This window comes from Zootoca vivipara, chromosome Z1, assembly GCF_965207765.1.
Source record: "Zootoca vivipara chromosome Z1, rZooViv2.hap1.1, whole genome shotgun sequence".
In the NCBI taxonomy this organism is placed as follows: domain Eukaryota; kingdom Metazoa; phylum Chordata; class Lepidosauria; order Squamata; family Lacertidae; genus Zootoca; species Zootoca vivipara.
Window position 1 is genome coordinate 51,165,192 of NC_142583.1, and position 7,764 is coordinate 51,172,955.

Genomic DNA, 7,764 nt, shown 5'->3' on the forward strand with positions numbered 1-7,764 from the left:
TGCACATCAAACTGCATATCAAAACATGCCATTATTTAATGTTCAACTGTGTTCCACAACACAAACCACGTTTTTATCACCAGACATCTCACCCTCAGTTCAAAAAGCAGAATTAAACCAACGAACCCACACTTATTTCAATGAGTTGTGCTGGATTGTGGCCCTTGTATCTGTCAAATGTCCAAGCATAGAAACCTAACATTTTAACTGCACATGAAAAATGTGTTTTTAATACCTATTAATCTAAAGTTAGTTTATATAAAAAACAAGAAACATAGATAGCAATGGACAGGCTGGTGGTACATGTTTAACACAAAATCTTTCATTTGAACAAGAGCAATTTGATAAAAAGACAGAATATAAACAGGCAGAATGCTTCAAAAACAATACAAAAGTTCAAAAATGTCACTTTTCAAAGAGGCATTCCCCCCCCCATATGTCCCACCAAAGACGATTCTGATTTCTATTCAATGCTGCTGTCCTTAATCCTCGCATTTTATAACTGGCACTGATCCAGCATCTGAAACAAGGCTGCAGTCACTCCCCTATTCCCCAGTAGGGATCTTCAGATGGTCCGCAGAACACCCAGAGTCAACAGAGGTACTCTGACCTTGACCCTTCACTTTTGAAGGTCATCTGAGAATCCATACTTGACCTAGAACACAGCAGTAGTCTTTCTGAGTCATCGGTGTTCCGCCGAGCCCAAAGCTCCCCACCTGCCACCACGGAACGCGGTTTGAGGGAAAGGGTTTCAAATTTGACGTAAGTCTCTTTTTCAAGGTCATCTTCCCTGACGGGTTTGGGTTTCCTGTGAAGCATTAAGACTTTATACAGTAAGAAAAATATCAGCGGTAAGACAACGGCACAGGCCACCCCACCAGCCACCAGCAAAATGGGAATCGGATAATCACGTTCCACGGTAATTCCATCAGTGGAGAAAATGATGCACTGGTCCTTCGTAGGTGGGGTCCCTTTGGGAACAACACAGGCCATATATTGTGTGCTGGGTTCTAAACCATCTATGGTGACTTTGTTTTTCGAGGGGTCTCTGCTCAGGGGCAGCATGTCTTTCTCCCCATACTTTGAGTACAACACAGTCAAAGAAGAGTTGCTTGTGACATTGGCAGTTTTCCACGTTAAGGTCACCCTGTCGTCAGTTTCAGGAATTACTCTTAGGTTTTTTACTGCGCCATTTTTTTCAGCTCCTGCTGCTGCGCTGAGGGATGTCCCGTCATCCTTCTTGCTAACATCACCTGGTTGTTTCTTGCCTCCATTTGTAATTGATTTGGAGTTCTTTCTTCCATCTGGCATCGACTTGGGTGGTTTTTTGTCACTGCTTCTGTCAGTTGTAGGCCTTTCACTGGTAGCCACTGTTGTTGTTGTAGGAGGAGAAGTGCTCGTAGGCAATGTTGAAGGAGAAGCGGTGGTTGTATTCAAGGATTCTTGTTTGACCACTTCCTGGGTGGTGTTTTGCTGCTCTGCTCCAGTCTTTTTCCCGTACTTTTGCGGAGAAACAGTTGTGGTGACAACACCAACAACAGTGACTGTAACAGCAGCTTCGGACATTCCAGCCAAATTTTTGGCCTTGCATCTGTAGTCGCCTGCATCCTTGTAGGAAATGCCTGTCAAGCTGATGATGGACCATCTTACACCTTCACCGGGACTTTCTTGAATAACTGGAAAACAATTCAATGCAGGTGAGTATGATAACCTGAATACGAAGCAGCAGCATTCATACTACCTTAGTGTGCTTTTTTGTGGTGTTACAACATACATTTCAAATGAGAAGGAACTTTTTTCATAGGGCTGCAACATTTCACTGATTAAGATCAATCGGTTGATTAAGGTCAACCAGTTAAAAACCTTTAAGTCTAATTAATCAGACACCATCTTAGAAGAAACATTTCTCCTGCAGTACAGCCTATTTTAATCCAAAACCCACTGGACTCTGTAGGACTTGATTCTAAACAAATATATGCAAGGGTGGGCTATAAATCTGTTTCAGGTATGTGAAACTGGTTGAATGGCACAGGATCCAAGTCAGCCCTACATGCTGTACAATGATCTATCGTAAGGTTACCAGACGTCCCAGTTTCCCGGGGACAGTCCTCGGATTCACAAATCAGTCCCCTGACAAAATCCATTGAAGCTGAAAAGTGTCCCTGGATTCATTGATAAAAATCTGGTAACCTTAAGCTATTGTAAAAACTGATTTCTTGTTCTGCCTCTCAGACCAGCAGCATCCAATACAAAAGATCTAATACATTTCTAGAAGGATAAACAGACCCTGGGTAAGTGCCTGGACCCCTGGAATTTCACACCGCTTGGGGACTGGGGTGGTGTTCAACATAAGGAAGGAGAGAGCAGCAGGAGAAGTGTCATTCATATCCCTGCCATCCATTTCACCACACTTGCTCTCTACGCATGAGTAATGCATGAAGAGGGCTATAGTGGCTGGCCAAGACTACCTAGTGAGCTTCATGGCTGAGTGGCATTTGAACTTTGATAACTCCAGCCCAGCACTCTTGATGACTACACCCCTATATTGGTTCTCAGTGATCTCACAGGTCACTGTCAACTCAAGGTAAAACGACCTCTAGTCTCCCTTTTGCTTGAGACTCAATACCTGTATAGTTCACTGGCACATTGTCTGATCTAACCCAGGTGAGTTGTGGGGTGGGATAGCCAGTTGCATCACAGCGCAGAAGGACGTTGCTTCCCAGGGGCGAGGTGATCTTTGTAGCCGAAGTCATGACGGATGGTTTCAAGCACTGTTCCAGCTCTGCTCTTTGGAACAAAATCCCAGCCAGGCTCTCAGGACCACTGCAAGCCACAAAAGGGTCCAGAAGCAAAATGGCGGTATCCACAATTTTGGAAAATTCAATTAGCTTGGAAATCCGACAGTCACAATACCATGGGTTGTCCTGCAAGCCTGAAAACAGAAGAACAGTATGCTCATAGTCTTGCTAGCAATGCAACTCAGCAGTTAGACTAGGGCTGTGTACATACCCCCATTTATTCTGCATCCAGCCAGTGTACATATTGCTGGCTTAAAACACAGCTAGGCCATTCTTTTTCTCAATTCAGATCAAAGCTAGCTTGGAAGAAACACAGTATTTCATAAGAAATGACAGGGAAGGGCCATAGCTCAGTGGCAGAGGGTCTGGTTTTCTATAGTGGCCAGCTGAATGCCTTCCAGAGATCCACAAGCATGAGGAAAATAGCAACCGCCAGCTTCTGCGGGCAACTTGCTTACACAGCCAATGCAGGAGGCTAATGGGCAGAAGAGGTGAAGCGAAGCCTGTTTTCTGCAGACATCAGTTATGTGTGCAAGTTCTTGGCAGGGATAGGAGCATAGGAAGCTGCCTTATACTGAGTCAGACCATTGCACAGCTGGGACAAAAGGCAGGGAGCCCAACAGTAGGTAGAGACAATGAAAGGCAGAGCAAGCTAATTCTAGCTTTGTCCCCATCCTCCTCCCTCCGGAGTTTCTACAGGGTCAACTTTGAGACTCGGGAGGAGGAAGCCAACAGGCAGTGCCAGGCTCTGGAGTGGTTGTCAGTAGGAAAGTGGGCTTTGAGGACTCAAGGCTTAGGTGGGTGGGTGGTGCCCCATTTGCCTCCACTAGACATTAGAGGCAATGTCTTAGCAATAAGCCTGCAGTGCCAGTCTATCTGGTGCTGTTGTTTCAGCCTCATCCTGCTTCTCATTCTTTAAGCAGCTGAAGTTATGTCTGACAACATAGGGAAAAAAGCTTAAGTTATACCAAGCCAGGCCTTTGATCCATCTAATTCAGTACTGCCTGCAATGACTGACAGTGACTCTCTAGGATCAGTGGTCTCTCCCAGCACTATAAGATGAGGACATCTCCCTCCCTCCATCCCTCCCTCCCTATCCCTTCTCCACACCCTGAAATGTTTCTGTCAAGGTGGAAGTCGTGGAAGTAAAGAGGACAGGTAGCAATGGGCCAACTGCTTGAAATATTTTGAAATATCTTCCCATTGTACTTTCTCCTTTTAGCCCACTCCAAAATTTGAACCACATTACACTCCAATGAAACAAGAATGAGTCCAGATACATCTCATTAACCAATCAATGTCCCTCACCAATCTGTGTGCCTCATTTTGCTGCCTGCTCCCCCTTTTCCTCACACTCACATGTATCTGTCAGTAGTACAACAGGAATTGCAAACTCTTGAGTTTGTCCTTACAAGCCCTTTAGGAAGCGTAATAGCTAAGTGCTACCTAAAGCCTCTTCTTTGCATGCAGGTGGTCTCCAGTTTAATCCATGTCATCTCAGGAGAGAACCTTGCCCGACATCCTGGAGAGCTGCTGCCAGTCAGTGTAGACGATACTGAGTGAGATGGACCAATGGTCTGACTCAGTAGAAGGCAGCTTCCTATGTTCACTTAATTCCAAACTTTGATGCTATCATTAGAGTAGAAGGCACCAGTAAATATATTTAAACCCGTGCAGACCTGAACATTGCTAAAGGGCCCAGCAGAGAAATTCAGAAAGAATAGGCACTACCGAACAAGAGAAAGAAAGAAGGTTGGGGGAAAGCAGAGACAAAAGCAATATTCTAGGCATGAATCTCTATTGCAGCTATTTCAATAAATGAATCCCTAACTCAGGGCAGTTGTACACCAGCTTCCTTGTGCAGAAACAGTGCAAGGAACCTTAAATGGCTCCCAGAATTTCCAATAGTGAGTTTTATTTTAGAATTGGAGATGCGGGAGTTTTGTTTTGTTGGCTTTTGGCACCGCCAAATCTGCATGCAAAACAAGATGATTTCTGAGGAGGCACCTGATATTGAATCAGGATCAGCAGCAATGATTTATGAGAATATAGTGCGAGAGAAGAATCAAGCCGCAGGAGAAATGAGAAGTGATTCAAAAGTCATGGGTACAGCATAACCTTCAAAGTGGGGCATTCAGAAACTGGTGCTCAGTTCCAACTATAAAAGGAACAGCACCCTCTGCTGAACAGTGATTTGTACTACCTAAGTTGTCTAGCAAAGTCAACTGCAAGGATAACTTTGGAATTTGGACAACCCAAAAAACCGTGTTTCCCAAAGCGTAGTGCATGCATCCCTGGGGATACATGAAAGGTTCTTAAGGGGTGTGCAGCAGAATATTTTTATTTTACTTTATCATAGATGAATCGTATTATTAATACTTCCCCCGAAATTATATTTGTCCTAGAAGGGGTATTCAGGTAAGACTAAACTCTCAACAGGGGTATGCAATTCTTGCAGGATTAGGAAACACTGCTATATAGCATATAAAGTTAGCAAACTCATTCTCTGAATGTGGACAGTGGTGCATATTTGACCTGGCACATATTTGTATGTGTTACTTGAACAGCCCATCACTGCACAGGAGAGATGTAACAGCAGGCATCGTGAAACACCTCAAGAGTTGTCCCCATATTAATAGGCATGTTTGTAGAACACATGTGCAAAAGTACAATCTTTAGAGGGGTGGAAAACTACCTTAGGGAGCCCACTCCATAGCTGCTCTGTGAGGAGCTCAATGCGCATGGAATACTGACTGCCTCTTGAAGCAAACAGAAAACTGGGGTTGGGAATTGAATGGAATATCCTGGGAAAGGGTATCCTGGGCACAATCATGTGACACTGCTACATTTTGTTGCAGAACCCACATGTGTGGTTGTAATACCAAAGCCAATGACTTTGTGTATGCCCCCCGCCCCGCCCCGGATCATGAATGGAACTTTTTGTCAGGTCAGTTCCTTTAAGACGCTTAAAGCAAACATGTCACAGTAATGCACATCTGTAGTGGGTTCTGGTCAGCACATTAAAAGCTCACAAGGCACACAAGCAGTGGCACTGCTCCCCACTAGTCAGGAAAGTGGACCATAGGAATTGTGGGTGCTCCAATCAACACACTAGAGCATTGATCAACCTATTTTAACCAAGTTCCAGATCTTGCTGTTCTCACATTCCTTTCATGCTAAAATGCCAAAGTAGAATTTAGGGAAACAGCAGTGAAAGAAATGTATGGCCAGAACTATTTTTCAATGGCCCAGGGACTCATTCAAGATTCGCGCCAGCTGGCACAGTTCAAAGAAGGAATTTAACAATATCCGCCAGCTTACCTAATATGACCCTCTGTATTATGGAGTCTGCATTCCTGGGTTCTGTGTTTCTGGGCAATCCTGTTTCAGAAAAAGGAAGCAAGATATCCAAAATGTCTGATGGCAGAGAGGTTAATTTGTTGCTAGATATGTCCAGGTAAGTGAGATTCCTCAGATATTTGCTGGCCTCAGCAGGAATACTGGTCATTAGGTTGTTGTGTAAGTCAAGTGTTCGGAGGTTAGGCATCTCAGCCAAAGATTCCCAAGGGAAACTCGACAGCAAATTCCCATCCAGGCGCAATTCATGCAACAGTTTTAAATTATAGAAGCTGCTCGTGTCGATGTTTGCTATAGAGTTGTAGGTAAGCCACAGGTATTTGAGATCCACCAGGTAGTAGAAGGCTTCAGTCGGGATCTTTCGTATGACAGTCTTTTCTATCCGGAGTTTCACTGTATCCACTGGAACGTTTACAGGTATCTCAAACATATCAGGATCATTGCACAGCACAGACCTAAGGTCAAACAAAAAGAAAGAGAGCGATAATGAATTGTTTTCAAGGAAGTTTTCAAGAAACCCTATTTCCCTCACATATACAAGTCCCATAATAGTTTAACAAACAACCCCATGGAACTCTGGGAATTATAGCTCTCTTAGGGGAACAGGGGTCTCCTAACAAACTACAGTTCTCAGGATTCTTTGAGGGAGGCCATGGCCGTTTAAAGTGGCATGACACTACTTGAAATGTATAGTGTCGATAGGGCTGTAGCAGAGTCACATGATGGCAATGGGCCAAAGATGGGCCTTTTCATTTTGCCAGCCTGTGTTGCAGACAGGCCTTTTCCTCTTCCTCACCCATCTTCTGCCCTGGCGTGTGATAGTGGCTACACCACTCAGTTAAGCCCCATTGCTGCTAGCCAAGGGTTTGGATTGCAGCCTAACCCAGTCAATGTTGTTGTTGTTTAGTCGTGTCCGACTCTTCGTGACCCCATGGACCAGAGCACGCCAGGCCCTCCTGTCTTCCACTGCTTCCCGCAGTTTGGTCAAACCCAGTCAATAGCACAGTATAAAGGGGGTCATGATAACCCAGGCTTCCTCAACATCGGCCCTCCAGATGTTTTGAGACTACAATTCCCATCATCCCTGACCACTGGTCCTGCTAGCTAGGGATCATGGGAGTTGTAGGCCAAAAACATCTGGAGGGCCAAGGTTGAGGAAGCCCTTCAAACCCTCATGTCAAGTCCCCGCTTTCATTGCAGGTTGATGTTAAGTGAGCAGAGGAGGGTGTAGCCCACACCAGAGGAAGCCCACATGGTTCTGAACAACACTGGCTGGGGGTGACAAGAATCGGAGACTGAAAACAGATGGCGGCAACAAGTCTTCATCCCCACTGGTCTCACACCAAACCTGATTGCCTTCAGCGGGTGTTGTGCTCCTTCTGAGGTACACATACAAAGTGCCCATGACACACTTCCTCCAAAATTGGGTGGGCACAACAGTCTCAGACACTCACCTGGCTTGATGTTTCAGGCAGATTTACTTGAGCATCAGCTATTCTCCTCAGGTGTAAAAAAAAAAAGTCAGAGCTGAGAGGAGGGCAGATGACACCGTCCCTCACTCTACTCCTCTGAAACAAAAAATAAAAAAAATCCTTCCAGTAGCACCTTA

At 44.9% G+C, this 7,764-nt stretch overlaps 1 protein-coding gene across 1 annotated transcript; it reads right to left on the minus strand.

Moving 5' to 3' along the window:
- Nucleotides 1-211: 211 nt before the first annotated feature.
- On the minus strand, nucleotides 212-7,180 carry LRIT3 (leucine rich repeat, Ig-like and transmembrane domains 3). The gene is made up of 3 exons (XM_035111998.3): nucleotides 6,120-7,180; nucleotides 2,627-2,932; nucleotides 212-1,676 (listed from the first exon to the last, which is right to left on the minus strand). The coding sequence occupies exons 1-3, from the start codon at nucleotides 6,700-6,702 to the stop codon at nucleotides 592-594; spliced, it is 1,974 nt and encodes a 657-aa protein (XP_034967889.3). The 5' UTR covers nucleotides 6,703-7,180; the 3' UTR covers nucleotides 212-591.
- Between the last annotated feature and the right edge of the window lie 584 nt (nucleotides 7,181-7,764).

Coding starts and splice junctions, on each gene's coding strand:
- LRIT3 (XM_035111998.3), bottom strand. CDS start 6,702: ATGGGACTTGTATATGTGAGGGAAATAGGGTTTCTTGAAAACTTCCTT. Junction 2,933..6,119: donor AATACAGAGGGTCATATTAG/GTAAGCTGGCGG, acceptor TTCTGTTTTCAG/GCTTGCAGGACAACCCATGG. Junction 1,677..2,626: donor TGTGCCAGTGAACTATACAG/GTATTGAGTCTC, acceptor ATTGTTTTCCAG/TTATTCAAGAAAGTCCCGGT.